This window comes from Netta rufina, assembly GCF_964035555.1.
Source record: "Netta rufina genome assembly, chromosome: 14".
Classification (NCBI taxonomy): Eukaryota; Metazoa; Chordata; class Aves; order Anseriformes; family Anatidae; genus Netta; species Netta rufina.
This window is the reverse complement of record NC_140137.1, coordinates 16,298,598-16,317,697: the sequence shown is the minus strand read 5'-3', so window position 1 is coordinate 16,317,697 and position 19,100 is coordinate 16,298,598. Positions and strand designations below refer to the sequence as shown.

The 19,100-nt window shown below is 39.8% G+C and overlaps 2 protein-coding genes across 16 annotated transcripts in view; one reads left to right on the top strand and one right to left on the bottom strand.

Annotated features, from left to right (window-relative positions):
* The window catches only part of KLHL3 (kelch like family member 3), a 118,471-nt gene that overhangs the window by 61,666 nt on the left and 37,705 nt on the right, over nt 1-19,100 (bottom strand). For 11 of the 15 annotated variants that reach the window (XM_084295245.1, XM_084295243.1, XM_084295247.1 and 8 more), the window contains 3 exons: nt 16,119-16,280; nt 14,945-15,033; nt 14,730-14,845 (listed from right to left, as the gene is read on the bottom strand). The gene's annotated coding sequence lies outside the window, so the exon portion shown is untranslated. The other 4 variants (XM_084295248.1, XM_084295249.1, XR_014618849.1 and 1 more) reach the window with 4 other exon arrangements.
* On the top strand, nt 553-11,156 carry LOC311214593 (neuropeptide Y receptor type 6-like). Its single transcript, XM_084295252.1, has one exon. The coding sequence runs from the start codon at nt 8,805-8,807 to the stop codon at nt 9,927-9,929; it is 1,125 nt and encodes a 374-aa protein (XP_084151378.1). The 5' UTR covers nt 553-8,804; the 3' UTR covers nt 9,930-11,156.

The following is a 19,100-nucleotide window of genomic DNA, read 5'->3' as shown; positions in this document are numbered from 1 at the left end:
CTTTTTTAAGGCAAAACATTTATCTTTCATCGGGTTCTGCTGTTTGTACCTTAATCTGAAAAAACTTTAAATCTGTGGACTTACTTTTGAGACTAGCATGAATTACCACTGGTTGGGACAGAGTTTGCTTTGAAAAGAGTGATTAAAATGCACTGAGAGGGAACTAGATACCTTTACCTATCTAAGTTTGAATAGGACATTCCTTGGGATAAAAATTTCTATACTGTGCAAATTCAGATGGGAAATAAAACACTCTACCCCTCTCCTTTATTTGCTTAATGCAAACTAAGATATTCTCCAGATAAAAAGGTATCTGTAGAATACCCCACAGGAACCATTTATTCAGTAAGCACTATCAAAAGTTTACCTTACTGAACAAAATCTTCCCTGAGTGCCTTGTAAGGGGACTGTGCTGAAAGAGAGAATCACATCTTTGTGAAGGGTGAAGGGGAAAGTCATCAGATAATCCAATTTGCATCCTCTTCTTTGGACTTGTATTACCATTTTTCCTTAAACCCTGCCCTCCCTCTCCTCTTCTCTCTGAAGCTCAATTTCTCTTTTCCTCTTTCATCTTTCCACTCGTCTGTCATAATTGATGATTTCCTTTCTTCTCTTCCCTAAAAGTTTATATAAGAGCTGGTCATGATTTGGAGTGATGGGATGAAAGTAAGACAGGAAAAGACAGTCTGAAAAGTCAGAAAAACATGTCAAGGATCAAAGAGTCTGGCAACGCTGAGACAGATGTGAAAGGGCAGATCTTTCACTATATCCTGGGCTAAGATAGGCCAGGATCATAAGTTTTGCCTAAGAAAGAGCAAATCCTGGAGCCAGCAGCAATATTGTCCATGCTCTGATCTTTTAAACCTGCAAATCTTTGTGTGTTTTATGTAAAATTGAAATCTAGTAGCTTTTTTTTTTTCCCCTTAGCTATTCCTAGCCCCCCATCTATTTCCTGATCCTGAGAGTCTCTGTAGTGGACTTTTTGGTCTTTGTTTTGCATGTCTGACATTTAGCTTTGTTTGAAAACAGCACCAGGAGTTATGTTATGAAGTTCAGTACTTACCTGCCTGAAACCAGCAGTAAGAAATCCATGCTACTCAAGGAATTTTAAAGTGAGGTGTACAAAAATTAAGGCTTTCTAGAACCAATACAGCAAACTAGAATTCATATTTTTAATTCAGAAAAAAATATATGTTATTACAGCTTGAAACATGCAGGAAAAATTAAACAGACTGATGAAGAGGAAAAAAACTTCTTTTGATTACTTAAGTATTTCTTAATTAACAATTAGGTCAGTAAAAAAAATTCATGGCATCAGAAATGCAGGACTTGGAGCTCACAGCGTTGTTATAAAAAGATTGTAGAATGGAAAGGAGCAGATACAAATGATCCTATCCCCCTCAAATATGCGAGCTATTCAAATAATCCATTCTTTGGAGAGATCACTCTTGGAAAACATCAGCTAGAGAAGTTCTAGAAAGCTACAAAGGATTGAATCAGGGTTTGGAAAGTGGAAACTATTATAAAATAAAATTTAATGCAGTCACACTCCTATTACAATTACTCATATATCTTATCTCTTTTTCAGTAAGAAAATAGAAAAGTGACTTGGCTGACCCAAAAACTAAAGATGCTAACCTTGCAGCCAGAGAAGTGTATCAATCTCCATCTCAATTGTATGCCAACTGAATAAGGTCCAGAAATTAGCCGAAAGTTCGTGGCATGATATCATTGTAAAAATGAATATGCTATTATAAGGAACTCATTTGAAGTTAAAGCAGATTTTAAAACAGTTGACTTTTCATTCTAGGCATGACCTAATTGAGAGGTAAGGACCAGAATGAAGATTCAAGGGTATTGTAAAGCTGCTCTGTAGAACTGTGTAATACAAAGAGTGAAACCTAAACTCCAGGTAGTGAACTTCAGTGATTTTTTGACAATTTTTTCCAATTATGAAAAAAATTCTTATTATGGATCAGTGTTTCAACTGACACGTATATATCAATCCTTCCTTATCCGAGTGATCATTGCAGAAAAAAAGGAAATTTACAGAAATTTACATTTGATTTTCAAATGTTGCTAGTTTGGTCAAATCAATCTGTTTGCTGAAGAGATCTTATTGGCAGGATCCACAAAACAGGAAACCATGAAAGGACTGGGCTTTTTCATAGCACACTATCTTACCTAAAGAACTCTTTCACCTCGGAAGCTGATAAATTGAACACATCCTTACGTGTATGAGGTACAAAGACTGCTGCACAGCTGCACGGGAGAAGCAACCAAGCAAAGTAATTGGAAGCAGAAGGCTGGAGTGGTCAGCCACCAGCAAAGTCCCCTGCTGGGCAAGGAATCACGTAAACACCAAAGCAAAAGGCGAGCTTTGCTTCAAGGGACTCCTACACTACAGGATTCTTCAACAAGAGGCTGCTGCCACTACTACAGGCATTATTACAATTTTAAGGCTGGAAATACTGTTTCTTATGGCTTCTGATCACTTACCCTGACCTTCCACGCTGCCCACGGTGTGTATGCCATCGCAATAGCATGCCTTCACTGTACCCAAGATGACACTTTGTGTACGTGGACCCCAGTTAGTGATGAGCTGGCTGGCTCAGAGGGCAGTGCCAGGGCCCCATGCTTGTCATGGTTAATTGCCACCTGGCTTAAAACCACCCTGGGAACATTTACCCAAGCTGAGGTCATGCCTCCGTCTGCAACAGAACAAGTGGCTGGGAAAAAATGTTCCAATCGGAATTACAATTCCAATATTATTATCATATAATTGCAATAAATCTGATGAGGTGATTATCAGTATAATGACTCATGTTCAGTATAATGAGACTCGGCACACTGATTATTTTAGAGGGTTTTTTTTTCATTTGTTTGTTTTGCAAACTAACACTGCAAACTGAAATCCCCAATAAAACTCACAAAACATATCCAAACTCCTACCAGATCCTACAATAGAGAGGGACTCTTGAACCGCTGAAAACCCACAAAAGTAGAGTCAATAAATTTACATTTGACTGGGGCTTTACTAAGCCAGACACAGTCTTATCCACAATGTAGTTTTAATATTTTGTTATCAAGTTACATATAAAGGTTGCTTCTCACTAGCTGCAGTCCTGCCTTCCAGTTAGTTATCAATGTCTACAGATAAAGGACATTTTCCATTATTTTTATTATGCAATTTAGAAATAACACAATAATTTACGTAACGTAAATAACATTCTGCTATCCATTAACCTTTTATGCAAATAGACACTACAGCATTTGGGTGAAAACAATATACCTGGGTCCCTTCACACGCAGCCCTAGGTTCCAGTTAGCAGACCTACCTTTGACCTCGAGCACAAGCAGAGCAGGAGCAGCTACACCCATAAGCCTCCGACGTCGGATGTGAACTAATTCACAACAGGTTACAATAAAATTAAGTCCACAGAAGGTAGCAGATTGACACGATTGTAAAATAAATGGGATCACACGTTAAACACTTCAATCCTTCCACGGATGGAGGACTGCACACAGTATTATATTAGAAACAGATGCCTATGTAGATAAGCAATCTGATCTTTGTTTGAAATATATAAATAGAATCAGAACATCTTTTAATTTGACTGGCTTATTTCATTTATAAACAGATAGTGCACTTTTATGGCTTGTTCTGATGCTCATCCAGCACATTCCGTTTTTAGGTCTTGATGCACTTCCTGGGTTACTCTACAACCAGAAGCAGAAACTCTAGAGTACTTTGGAAAAGCTTTATAATATTTTTTTACATAAGCAAAATCAGCAAGTGCTAGAAATATGTTTAAAAAGGTACATTCACATTGCCCAGTCATAGCAGTTTGGCTGAGATTTCAGAATTCAGCGACCACTCCTGGAATAAAAGGCAACAGCCCAAAGTAAAGAGAAGGAAATTTTAGGGGGAGGCGTTAAGTCAGTCTAACAGTAAATTTGGCACTTGAACACACAAACTAGGATTACCACTGATGTTTACAAAACAGGCTAGGCAAATATATCCTGAAGAGATACAAATATACTAGAAGCAGGGGATTGATCTGGCTGATTTCAGAGGCTCCCTCCACCCCCATTTCCCACAAATACAACAGCACAACCAACAATATTTTCAGCTCATGAGTTCCAGCCTGCGCTCCAAGCACAGCATCAGTCCTGCTTACCCCAAATCCTACTGCCCTTCAAAACATTCTCTCCAAAAAACAGCAGCAGTAAGGCAGACTCCGGTACTCTCACATATTTTGTCTGCAAGTTTCAACTTTTCTAACAAACAGGGAACCCTCATCTAGTTTTCCTGAGTCTGTCCCACACAGACTCTCTCCCATTTCCTATTTCCTCTGATTTTTCTAGCTCTGGAGAGCCCCGGCTAGGTCAGTGTAAGAGACTAGAATACTGGGGGCTAAGGGGACCCAGGCAGAAACTGAAAAGTGCAAAATCAATATGCCAAATACCACATCCCAACAAAGACCAGCTCATTTCCTGCTCCATAAACATCCACACGACACGTTTACTAAGCAAAAGCTGAATGCCAATATTTATGAACAAGTGACTATAGTAAGTACGGACTTTTACTGGGAAAGGAGTAAGAATAATAAATCCCTTTTTCAACACCTCCCAGTGCAATGTGTCAGGCTTTGCTTTTCAGGAAGATTTTTACAACTGGAGTAAAATTTAAAGTAGGAATTTAGAGTGAAAAATATGATGAACTTAATTGCGATAAATTAATTGCAATAGAGCAAACGATGCACATAATAGGACGTGCATGCTCTAAGAAGCTTATTGTATTTTCATATCTGTCAGTTAAAAAAGCAATAAGCCATCTGAAAATGTTTATGTATGAAATCCATTGTAGGGAAAACATTTGCACTACAGAGCAGATAAGATAATTGCAAATGAAATTGCAAGATAAGGTGTTTGACAGGGCGGAGGGAAGCAGCACAGTGGAGGAAAAACCATCCCCATGACTACTGGGCTTTTCTCCTCCCTGCTCAGAGCTGTTTGCCTCTTCTTGGATTCCAGAGCTTGTTTTATTCCTCAGCAGCCCTTCTGCAGCCTGGCGGATTCAAGCACAGTTGGAAATTGTGGGACTGTGGCTTGTTTCAGAAAAAGAAGAAAGGAGACTTTAAGTATAGCTTTAGCAGCAGATGGCTCTGCTTTGGATCCTCTTATACACAAAGGAAATGTGTTTGCTGGCTTTGTAATTAACTCGAAAAGAGAAAGAAAATTTTGTTAAAGACAGTGTGGATATGACTTGAATTATTCATCAGGTAAGAAGTAAGAGAATCTATAAACTTGAGAGAAAAGTTACTGAAATATATATTTTAAAGGCTTATTGAATTCTGTGCATCCTCTATTTAAAATTGAATGGAAAGTTTCATTCAGCTTTTATCTGTGCAATACTTTGGAACTTAATGAGCAGATGATGTTTGCAACCAAAGCATTTACTGCTCACCATGAAGGGATGGAACTAGGCATTTTTAACATCAATAAGAAAATACTTAGGAAAATAAGGCTTTTTTGAAACTTGTTTTATTTTAGACTATGCGTTCAACTTTATTTTGCTTACACATGTTTTAGTAATGTTTCTGCATCTTGAGGAATGAAAGAACTGGGCTAAGTGGATTATCATTTCTTAGGTTGTTAAACTCTCACTATTTATGGTAGAGAATCTTTTTTGAAATGCATGGATTAGGGACTGAAGAAAGTAGCAGAGACATTAGTTCCCTTATTAAACACTGCAATCCATTTCTGACATCAGCTGGAGTTGTGGTTCAGGGACACTGATTCCTCTATTATTTGTTTTAAAAAATAGCAGTAGGCATTACAGCAGTTTAACATGCTGCAGCGAGTAGCAGTGTAACTTATTTTCTAATGCTGTTAATACTCCAGATGTTTAAACAAGACAGATATAATTGTTTTATTGTTAAAGGAAATGTTTAAATTGCCTTTCAGAATGATATGAACTAAAGCGTCCACTTCTTAACTCAGAGTACAAAGCAAATAGAGAAAAGAAATTAATTGTTTTCCCGAGAAAAGCCTGGCAATGTAGATGATCAGTGTGCCTAATGCTAAAAAACTGAGTGAACTGACCAGCAGGTCAGTGTGGGGACTTTTCCTTACTGGTAGGCAGTGCCAAAGAAGCCCCACTGTCCACAACAAATTCTTGGGAGAGGGCATGCAGCACTTGCCATCAAACTGTGGTTTGATGGAAAAATAAGCGAGCAGAGCAAATAGTGAATGAAATATTACAAACCTGGCTCAGCCTCATGTCCTCTGAGTCCCCACAGCTTCTCTGGCTAGCACAAAAAGCAAGAAAGAGAAGAGCAAAGCTTTCTTTGAGGGTATCTTGTGTCTGAGGCAGATCCCCTGCTAACACCTGATTTTTCCTTAAAGGGCAGGTCGCAGGTCCCAGGGAGCCAGGTGAACACCCCATGCAGTGCAAAGAGAAAGCTCTCCACTGGGACAAAGCAGCCAGACTTGGGACCTGTACACCTCTGGAAGAGGCAGCAAAGCTCACGGGGGCAGCATTTACCACTGGCTGGCCCCTTGCCCTTCCAGCACGTGCATCCTTCCATGTGATAAATCCAGCCAGGCAATTAGCGCTCCTCTAGGGAAAAGCAGCTAACAGCACATTGCAGGAAATGTGCTGCTGTCATCCAGACACATCGTCTGGGTCTGCAGGGTACAACCACATTAGCTTCAGAAACCTTGCAACTTTGCCCGGATTCAGTAAGAGGAGTTTTTGCAAGCTGGTGCACTGTGCAGGGCACACAGCTCGTGTTCCTCACCTACCGGACTCAGGACACCTGTAAGAGGTCAATTTGAGCCACAGGACTTCAATAGCTCCTGCAGCAAAGTTGACAAAGTTTCTATGCCATTCCCTCATTGTAGCTGTAACAGGGCCACATGGGTTATTTAGGAAGACTTCAGAGCTTAATAATATCCCCTTACTACAAATTAAGTCGTATTTGGAACATCAACCACATATGGTCACATAAATCTAATGCCATTTCTCAGTCCAACATGACTACACTAAAATATACTATAAAAGTACATTTTAATCAGAATGACAGTGGTAATAGACCCTGCAAAGCTTTGGTGGTGGTGCTTGTTTTTAATCCTAATTTGAAGAACCCAAAGTAACATCAAGTAGAAGTATGAGAATAAAGCAGTACAAGATCCAACTTTATGTGGAATATTCTTTGGGTGGCTGTGGGACACCGAACAGTTGTAAAATCTTAGTTCCCAGTTTAGCCTTGGATTTGCATTTAATCTTGAACAAGGCACTAAATAGCTCTTATTCGCTAGTGATTAAATAATGGCATTCATTTGTGTAAAAAGGCTGATGAATCTTCTACATATAAACATTATTTCTAGTAATAACAAAACATCCACCCATCCCTCCCCCTTTGTCTGCATCCTCTAACGTTCCTCTGCTCCTTCACCCCGTTGTCTCCACAGGGCTCACAACACTGGTATTTAAGAGTAGGGGTGAAGAATGACCCCCTTCCTGCCAGCTCACCAATAACTCCTACTTCAAAAAGGAATTACGGTGAGTTACAGTTGAGATTTGAAAGGTACATGTATAGAAGAATTTACCCATCTTTAATTTTTAAAAGTAACTCTTTTTCCTTTTTTCCTTTCCCAGGTTGGAAACACAGACTCTCTCTAGCCAGAAAGCTGGTGAGCCTTTGATTTCAGATAAACTTTTTAATTCAATGATAAATTCAAACCCATCAAGATTTTCTGCTGAAAGTATTTCTTCCCATTGCTATTAGTTTTATAACAACAGAATTGTGTTGTAGCAGATTTTTGCTTGACATCTGCTAATTCTAGAACTGAAAGAAGAATCAGCTCCATGTCTCTAGAGGACATGTTGCATTTAACCACAGAAAACGTTGAGGTTATCATTTGTCAAACTTGTCCAACAATGAACAGTGTGTAGAGAAATGAAAAAGACGATCTTTAGCTACTACAGATATGGAAATAATTGGGCATGTAACTAACGTGATCTTTGTTTGGTTTACATTTTTCTCAGATGAGGTTGACTAAAAAGGATAGGCTACCTTGAACACATAAGCAAAACAAGAAACTCCCTTAAAGATGTCATTTGTAGAGGTGTGGAATATCACTTAAGCTTAAGCACACATCATTCTGGATTAAACCATAGGGATTTGGTGTATTAGTTCACACTGCTTTGTAGTTTTAGAGCAAATGTGTGATGCCTAAGCTAGCAATGTGATGGCCAGTCCCAATTCTTCATTTTTTCTGATAACAAAAAAAGCATCTGACTGTTCTCACTGGAATTGCTCAAGCCTTGCTAAATCTTTGTCTGAGACGGACCTTAAAATATTTTACTTTGAAAAGCAAAATTTATCCAGTTAGTAAAAGAGGATTTGTATGAAAACATTCATGCGAGTTTAAACAGAGCTATCAATCACTGCTATTTCTCATACACCACGGTCCACTATAGCTCTGTAACGGTCAGTGCAGATCCTCAGGAAAGGAGCATCAGGAGCATCCATATTTCTATCTATACAAAGCTACTAATACCAGACCACTTGCCTTTTTTTTTTTTTTTTTTTCCTCCAGAATTCTTCAGTGCTGTAAGTATTTGTAACAGATTTGCTCAAAACTTCAAGGAGACCAAACACAAAGATAGAATCATGGTAATCCCTGCCTTGGAAAGCTCCAAGCAAAACACCTTCTGAGCTTTAAGGGAAGGGACATGCTCATAGATGCAAAATCTTCATGGCTAAGTTTTGGCATAGGCTGGGAGATGCTTCATGATGGATAAAGCCATTCAGCATCCTAGTGAGATTTTATCTAATAGAACTATCTCAAACAGCAGCTATTCCCAGTTTTTTAACTTTGATACATGCCAACCTTCCTTCCCTGTGGTACTCCTGCTTATTACAGCCTACACAGTGGTTACAACAGTGGGGCTTTTTGGAAATCTTTGCCTGATTGTTATAATAAAGAGACAGAAAGAAGTTCAAAATGTTACAAACATTTTGATTGCCAACCTCTCTTTATCAGATGTCTTAATCTGCATCATGTGTATTCCCGTCACAGTTGCCTATACTTTAATGGACTACTGGATATTTGGGGAAGCTATGTGTAAAATAAGCTCCTTCATACAAAGTATATCTGTCACAGTCTCCATTTTCTCACTTGTCCTGATTGCTGTCGAGAGATACCAGTTAATTGTGAATCCACGTGGCTGGAAGCCTAATATTTCACATGCCTACTGGGGAATTATTTTCATCTGGGTTCTTTCCCTTGTAATATCCATTCCTTTTTTAATATTTCACCACTTAACTGATGAACCCTTCAAGCATCTATCTTTCCATAGCGATTTCTATAAGAACAAAGCTGTGTGCATCGAAGCCTGGCCCTCTGTTACCGAACGACTGATTTTCACCACTAGTCTGCTGGTTTTCCAGTACTGCTTGCCCCTGGGGTTTATTTTTATCTGCTATCTCAAGATATTTGTATGCCTCCGGAGGAGACACAGTAAAATAGATAGGATGAGAGAGAATGAGAGCAGACTGAGTGAAAACAAAAGGATTAATATGATCTTGATATCAATTGTTGTGACCTTTGCAGCGTGCTGGTTGCCTCTCAATATATTCAATGTTGTTTTTGACTGGAACTATGAGGCGCTGATGAGCTGCAATCATAATCTAGCATTTACACTGTGCCACCTTGTGGCCATGATCTCAACGTGTATCAATCCCATCTTTTACGGATTTCTCAACAAGAATTTTCAGAAGGATTTGATTGTATTAGTTCACCGCTGCAGATGCTCAGCATCACAAGAGGAATATGAAAACATTGCCCTTTCAAATCTGCACACTGATGTGTCTAAGGGATCTCTGAAATTAAACACTCCCCCTGTGGATATCTAAAACAATCCAGCAGTAGTTTCCAAAAGTTTGTGTTTTGTTGCAGATGACCTTTTTCTATAGGTCTTGATCCTGTTACCACTGAAGTTAAAGGTGGTTTTTGCCATTTAGTTCAGCAAAACTGGGATTATGCTCCCAAAGGCAGACTGTTAACAGGTACTTTGTGATGGCATTAATGCTAAAAAAAGGAAAAAGAAAAAAAAAAAAAAAAGAAAAAAAAAATGAAGGAAAAAAAAAAGCCTGCACTTCCATGAGTCTTAAAGATCAATAATAAGGAATTATCAACAGTATTAACATCTTACTTTTTAATCCACACTTTCCAGGTCACTGACATACTACCTTAGACCCACTGATGATGAGCCCTAAGCCTCCACCAATATCTTCCTTTCAACATGACCATACAGTTTACTTGGGTTTGATACCAGCTCAGCATAGAAATTGAACTTTAACATGAGGAAAAGGCTAGAGTTGGATTCTTTTTTTAAATGAGCACTAATACATGCCCTATTTGATGTTCAGCAAATTCACCTCAGATAGCTGTTCAAGATGAGATACGTACTTAGCATTTCTCCTAAAAGCATTGTATTCTCCTCCAAACCACCAGAAGAGCTCATTGCTTTCTCTGCTATCATCATCACCAGCCTTTAAAACAGACCTTTTAGAATCTCCATTATGAAACAGACATGCTATGAATTCAGAGCACCTCATTTATTTCTGCTACTTCTCCAGCTTATGGGTTTTTCTTTGAACAGAAAATTAGTTTTGTGCTTTAATTTCAGAAGTATCTTTTCCCACATCTCTTCACTAGCAAGAGATCACACTTGAGACAAATGCAGTTGGTTTCTGTTTGGCCATGTTTGAAAACAGCTTCTCCTGTAATGCAGTGCATGGGAGCCCAAAGATGTAGTACTGAATACTACTTCTACTACTAAAACATATTAAAAATAATTTTCCAGTTTGGTCATAAAAGTTAAGCAAACGTCTTAGATGTCAACTTGCTTTCTCTTGTCCATGTAATTGTACGTAAAATTCCTTGCAATTTATTGCTTAACTTGAAAAATTTTCTTAAGCAAAAAGAATTAATGTTCAGATTAAAATCAGCTCCTTGATGTTCCAGCTACAACGAAACTTACCTTAAGGATACAGAATTCCCTTGGCCAGGGACCAGCCTTTTCTGTATTCATGGAGTTCTTAAAAGATTCAGTCAGGTCACAGTTCTCTTCTTCTGTTTCTACAACATTAGTGCAATCTGTCAGCATCACAGTACTCATCAGAGGAGCTGTGAGAAGAGCCTCACAAGCTCTTACAAAAATGCTGGATTGTCAAGTGCTTCCTGATTCCTGCTGAAGCAAGAAGACCTCATTGAAACCTATTAGGGCCTGATCCCACTAAAGTCCTGAGCCAGTGGTACTCACAAGAGTAAGAATGGAAGAATTAGTGACATGGTAATCAAGTATTTGAGTGACAGGTATGAATTAGTTTTGGCATAAAATAGCTTTTTTTTTTATCAGATTAAATATAATGGCTGTGAAGTAGAGTGCATTAATACACGGCTTAAACACCTGCCTTCTGCATTACAGAAAGAAAAACAGGAGACAGCTACAGACCTAGTAACAATGATGATCTGCCTGTTGAGTGTATCTTAGCATTAATTATTTCCATTAACTCCAGCCCTCAGTCAGTCAAATCACTGGACTCCCCTTACTGCTGATGCCCACCGTCTGCTTGCCCAGCACAAGTGTCCAAGCAAGCAGCAGGCAGTGCCTGGCAGCCAGCAGCGCTGCTGACACGCCGTGCACAAACAGCGCCTGCTGCGTGCTCCTGGTGACGGGGACGCGATGGAGTTTGTTCCCTGCTGTACAGGGTGGGACTCCAGGGTACAGTAATTACCTCCGTTCCGCTTGCTTAACTGAGAGCAAACGTGATTCAAGAATTTAACTTGTCTTGGAGACTCCAGTGCCCTACAGCAAGCCATCTGATATAGTCAGATCGCTCGCTGAACGGAGCGCTGTAACAAATTACGGTGGCACAGCTGCCAGAAGCTGGGTTACCAGCCAGCTCGCTCTGAATTTGGGACACCAGTCTCTATCTACCACAGTCTTTCACATACTTGAGCACTGTTTACAGCTTCAGGACCCGTGATTAAAACAATTCACAAGCACATGACGCTCACAATATACTCCAATTCATCAGTATTTGACACGAAAGTTAAGATCACTCTGCTCTCCTTGCTGCAAATAGCTCAGACAGGATTTAGTGTTTGACTGAGGCCCAGCTGAGATTCCTGTCCATGAACTTGGCCTAAGCAGCTCCCATACCACTGCTGCCATCCCACTGACATGCCCAAGTCTGCTTAGATTTACAGTAAAGGTGTTTTTAGTTTCAGGCCCAAAAATGGTTTAAATGCAGCCACAGAATAAATGCTACTCTAAATTATCCAGTCAGAAGGCCAGCAGAAACTCTTGTGACCTCAGGAAGGCCAGGAGTGCTGCTGGGTGGCCTCCCCTCACTGTCTCTGTAAGCACTTAGGCAGTACATTTCTGTGACAGGAAATGGTTAATGGAAAAAAAGGTTACTCTTGCTTTTTGTGACACCAATTGTCTACTCCTGACATCCTGATCGGAGTTAAGCAATCAATTTTTCCAGTCTGATTCTCGGCATAAGAGGGTTCTTCGTTACCAGGTGGAAGCTCTCTGAGCAGCGAGCCTGCTTCACCATCCAACGCGAATAATAACACTTGTGCCTTGATTTCTTGTCATTTCTTCCTTACACTGTCATTTGACTCAAGTGCTGATACTCCATGGCTGTTCTGAGCTTTCAGTTATCAAGTATCTCTTCTCTTAATGCTCTACTTTTAAAATTCACGGGTAAATGAACAGAGTACCAGCACTGCGTCAGGACGTCACCCTCCATGCTGTACGTTCTCTTATTACAGCCACTCACTTTATACGCAGTCTGATTTCTAATTTCCAGACAAATCAATAGGAGTGAATTGACTTTAATAGGCATAGGATCAGACAAAAAGAGTTACTTATTTGTAATACATAAGCATTATGGACTCCAGTGTGACGGTGACACATGCACTGTGCAATATGAAATACTTAAAATGGCTCAAGTCACAATATTAAAATGGCAAATGTTGCCCTGTGTTAGGGAATGCTGAAAAAAAATATTTTTCCATATGTTATTGGCATAGCAAGTCGATACTGTTTTAACAACCTTGCTCACCAGAATGTTGTTACTTGAGGTAACCAAGGGGAGCTGAGAGCTTCCTTAGGGGAGCAGAAACATGGAAATGAATATGGGAAGCTAAACGGGGGTACCTGAACTCTCGAATGCTCTCACATGTACAGATAAATTCTTAGCAGTGATGTTGTTTAAAAAAAAAAACTTGCATCAGAGCTTTGTTCAAGTGGTTCGGTCAGGTAGACCACAAACATATTTATAAACATCCTTGTAAATTAATATATCCTTATGTGTATTTGTACTTTATGGTTGATTGGTTTAACTGTAAGCACACGTAACTAGAGTTAGATACTGACATTTATTGTGAAAATGATTCTGTAGAACAGAGAGCTCAGTTGATTATTGATTGTAATTATGTATGTGTATGAATGCAGTGCCAATGATGTGTTATTTAAATACATTGATTCCTCCTGTCTACTGACAAATAAATATTACGCTGTATAAAACTGCTGCATTGCCCAGCTGGTAAATATTATTGCTTATAATATTACTAGAACAGTTCTTATGCAAACAGTTCTGGAAACTGCTTTAGCATTTCATATGTTCACTTATTATATAAACAGAGATCAGTAAAAAAATGAGGTACTTGCTGTTTCCAGCGGAGAGAAGGACTTAAAAGCACTTTAAATTCTTAGTGCTATAAACGCTTAGCTAAAAATGATGCAAACACGTAAACAGCATTCTCAGGGCTCATGGTGCTGACAGCCCTGTTGGTGAAGAAGGACACAGTCATAAACCAGGGAGGTTTCAAAGGAATTCATGCCTCAAGGGCAGAACAACTTACCTTACGATTGGTACCTTACGATTTGTACTGAAATATGACCAATGCATTTGGAATAGTGTTTTCCTAGACATTTCACAGATACATTAAATAATGTTTGCAATTTATCAGAGCAGAAGTTTCTCTCCAGCAGATCAGGAAGTTATATCTACAGAACAAATACTGAGAGAACTTTTCGGAGTGCTGTATTGCAGCCCGATTAGTACATATTTGTTTTAGAACTGGCCTCTACCACTGTGTTTTAATGCATTGATCTCTACACACAGGAAAAAAATCTTTTGCTTTTTCTTGTTTAAGCCAAAATCTTCACACCACAGTTCCCTGCATTATCACTATTTATTTCCACTTATGATAGAAACTCACAGGGTGCAACAACAAACACATATTACTGGGACAGATTCTTGACAAATTCTCGAAAATTATATATCTTTTTATTTTATCCAACCCTGGTCCACTACAAGTAAAAAATGGTACTCAGGTTCTATTTCTTGCATTACATTTTTTTAAAGTTACATCACAACTGCATCAGTTGGAAGGCAGGAATATTTTATCCTGATGTAAACAAACATTGCACTAAACTGTAACGCAACAGGTGAAGTTCTGAATAGCACCCAAGCTGACTTTCATAGAGAGAACCTTTTCATCTTGCAAATGTCTGCATCTTACCCAGATTCTAGGTAGAAATTGAAATTATGTCAAGGTTCATAAGGGACACAAGTTAGCACCACCCCTTAAAAAGTTCCACGCACAGTATTATGTGCTCTGTTCTACACTACCTGCTCAGAAGATGACAGCCTCAGACTAGCAAGAGCACGTGTTGTCCAGCTCCCAAGAAGGGTATCAAAGGGCTTCAGAGGGATGACACAGAAGTTTTGCCCCAGCATTTGCGATCCTGGAAATTAAATATATGTTATTAACTACACTGTTGTAAATGCATCAAAAAACTTTAAAAACCTTTACATTCACATGGGCACAACAAAGCCAAACTAACCTCAGAGCAAGGAAGAGATGGCATAACTGAGACAGGACACACTGTTAGTGGGTGTGTGGAGAAGATCTGGCAATCCTGCCGGAGGAGCTCTGATAGAGAAAGAAGGACAAGCAAAAATAGTTGCATTTGTCAGCAGAGCTCAGTATGACTTCCCTTTTGTGTGAAATATTTATTGGACTCGGTACCAAAATGTTTCATAGAATACAGAAAATAACTGGATCAGAGAGACACTAACCCAGGCACAGCACAACCCAGAAAGGGGAAGGGCAAGCTCCGGCATGAACCTGCTGCCGAGGAAATATTTTAAAACGTTATTTTGAATAGTATTCTCACAGTAGAGCTAATCTATAACAGCTCTGAGTAACCTCACAACAAAAGGTCAGATGGACTGCAGATGTACTCAGAGGAACCTCATAGATTCCACAGATGTCGAATGACACTGTCCTTTCAATTCTATGCTAATAACACACTTAGAAATGCTCCATAATGACAACCTTAGAATTATCTTGTCTACTGTTGCTCAGTTTTACACAAGGTTCCTTTGGCATATAGCTTGGTTTTCATGCAAATGCACTGACTGATGTCTTTTATTGCATTTCATAGGCTTCTCTATTAGTCACAGGCTATTTACATAATGTGATGGAAGTGGCACCTGTGTGGAGCTATTCCCTATGCAGAATTCATTTCATCCTCATACGTACTGAGGAAAACTTGCTGCTTCATGTAGACACTCAGGCTATAGCAGCTACTGGGAATTTGAATTAGTTCTCCCAACCAAGAACGGCTGCTGCAGCCCAAAGAAGTTTTCAAAGTTTGGGGTCCTACTATATAGAATTCCTTACACAAGACTGACAGCTCCAGTTTCAGACTGGAAATGCCTGCAGGGTTTATCTCCACAAAGGAAGGAGGTGCTAGAGGGGTCTTGGAGGGGCACAGATTTCCCAGGCACACAGCACACTCCTGCCTGCTGCACCACCTCCACTGCCACAGACGCCCAGGCCGCAGCTCCTCAGGTTGTCTCAGCACATAGGTTGTCCCGCAGCTCCTCAGGTTGTCCCAGAGTCAACTGTAACAGTCTGCCCCATTCTTCTAAAATCCTCCTTAAAATGATTTGGCTGCCATCCCCTCCCCTTTCAAGCAACTCTGCAGGAACCAACTACCTTGCAGGCCTTACCTCTTCCTGCTGTCTCTCAGATGGATTCCACTATAAAAGGAGCCCTCTTTGGCTGCAGAAACAAATGCTGAACTGCCTGGATTTTGGAAAGGGTCCTATGAGCACAACAGGGTAGAACAGAGCTGAACCAAATACATACAGGAGCTCAGACCCAGAAGTAGTCTGCAAGAAAACAAGGATACAGGTTACAAGCCTCAGAGTAACAGTAAGAAAAATAAGCATATGCATTTAATACAATACACTGTGGCAATTATCTGGGCTTTCGGAGCAAAAAATCTGTTTGGGCATCATTACCTTCATAGGATATTTCTATAAAGATAAAAATAAATAAATAAATAAATAAATAAATAAATAAATAAATTAAATAAAATAAATAAATAAATAAATAAATAAATAAATAAATAAATAAAAAACAAGGGATTATTTCATATCTAACTCACACCAGGGGGAAATCCACATGTACAACACTGGAGCTGTGTCTGGAGAAGTATGGAATAAGGGTTCTCCTTGCAGGAACTCAAGGCCACCAGGAGTCTGAGACGTCGGCAGGGGACCCCAGGCCTCCTCGTGCACAACTTGGCTCTCCCAACAAAGAGCACACAGGAGCCCGAAGCCGTGGGCTCCCCAGAGAATACCCCTGAGCACAGGCTTTGCAGCAGGACACGTACTTGACATTTGCACTGGGGGGCTCTAAGTTTATTTTCTTTTGAGGAATTTCAGTGTGAAGATCAGAGGGATCTCATCAAACCCACGGGATAAACCTTTGGGAGGATAATTAGTCCAACAGTCCCTTTGAAGGTACCCAGGCCTGATACCCCACTGTGTGTACAGAAGAGCTCCTATGAGTCAACCTGGCAAGGCTGTCAGCAGGCCTGATATCCCATCCAGTACACATTTACATTTCTGCATTTCAGATGGCTTGAAGTGCCTTATTACTTCCAGCTTATTATTCAGAGATCTTTCTGACAGTGTGAGCAGGTCAAGTTGTCACTCCCACCCAATGTGCCGTGCTGCTTGGGAATTGGGCTTACACATCTCCTCCCTGGGACTCGCAGAGCTCATTTAAACCAACACCAAAGATCTCAAAATCACATCCTAGGCTTTCTCCCAAAATTGGCTCCCATTAGGATGAGTCCTGCAGGCGCCGTCTGTCTCCAGCTCTTTGTTTGAGGGAAGTGCCGGGTCGTGGGGCTCGCTCCGGAGAGAAGTGCTTTCACCAGCTGGGCAGGGAGGAATCGTGGAATATGTCACACTCCAGCAGCTCTGAATGCCGAAATCTGGGTTAGTGACCGTAAATGTTATTCTAAGACAGCATTCTCCAGAGGCATCCATAACCTTTGAGCAGTTCAGAAGCTCCTGCCAACCACCCTTGTCAGGCAGAAATCCCCCACAATGAAGCACACCAAGTTATAACCATATTTTCAAGGACTCTTTATTAGGTAAAACCATCTGAAATTTGGCCTGTGTTTAGGTGTGCACACAAAACTATGGGCATATTACATCTGATTGTCTGCCTGTGGAAATATCTGATGTCCTGTGCTGAGTAGGGATGCAAGGCTACCGGCTTCTAATTAAAGACTAAGCTGGACCCCTAAAAAGTTGGCCACAGAACCCAAAAGCAAAATCTGAGTTGACTGAAAGGTCATCAAACACAGGGAGATAATTACTGCTTGATGTTCCAGGAAACTCAGGCTCTGACACTAAATTAAAAAAAAAAAAAAGAAGCAGCACTGGAAGCCTTTGATGAACGATAACAAAAAGATTCTTTCTTTCCCATCCCCACCATGCAAACAGATGAAGCGTGGAGATACTAAGGGCTTTATACAAGAAAACACCAAGAATCACATAAGCCTGAGCATTCTGTTAAACTTCAAGTCTTTTTTTCATTGGCATACAGAACAAATCAAATATTTCAAAGCAAAAAGTCTCTTTTTTTGTTGTTTGTTAGTATCATTTATTTTGCTGACTAATCCATTTACAGAGTTGGTTAGCTTTTTCTCGTACAGATTTGGGACCTTGCCTCATTCCAAAATGGTGATTTACAATGTGCTAAGATCCTAGGGGTGCTCAAGTTTTGGGAAAAGGCTTAGTAGAGTAAGTGTTAAAAAATAATTTTAAAAAATCAGTATGTTTCTGCATGGAGGGAATCTGCAGCAGCTGTACAAAAAGCATTTGAAAGTAGCAACAAGATTATGAACAACGAAAAATTATGAACCGTCAAATTAATATAATCAAGAGTCACAGTACCTCTATTGCTAAGAAATAATAGCTACTTGTGTTCTTGGAAAAGATGAAAAAAATCAACTGCTAATTTAAGAAGGTTTTCAAAACACGCAGGATCACAAAATCACTGAGGATGGGAAGATTGAGATTATCTAGTCTCAGACTAGATAATCTCAATAATCTCAGATTATCTTGAGATTATCTAGTCTAACTCCCCAAGCTCAGTAAGAGTATGATTATTCTTTTTCTGAAGCATAATTATAAGTTTATCTAATTAAAACTCAACAGGAAAAAAGGCTAAAGAGCTGCAATTCCCTTCCATAACATCCAAAGGAAAATAAACGTTCTCCATCTGTTTAGCTAATTTTATCACATTTTTGATCTGCCCTTAGTTAGTGGGGAGTCTGGGAAAAATATCAACTACTACTGCTAAGCTATGGGAGAAAATTCCTGCACCTGGATTCTGCAATTGGTGCCAAAACCTAAGTTTTAGAAGCCACTTGGATCGACCTGGCTAAAATGCCAAAAGCATAAGAATAGAGAGCAGCCTGGTAGCAGGGCTGGAACAAGCCAAACTCAACAGCGACATGGAAGATCAAAAACCTCAAGCATCCTTGCCCAGGCTTTAGCCGGCACTTCAAGAAGTGAAAGACTCATTTCATTGCCTAGAGTATGGGTTTGCTTTCTTTCCAGCTGGAGAAGTAACATCAGATTCAAAGCACATACAAATCTAGGCACACGGAGTTGCGAGAAGAGCAG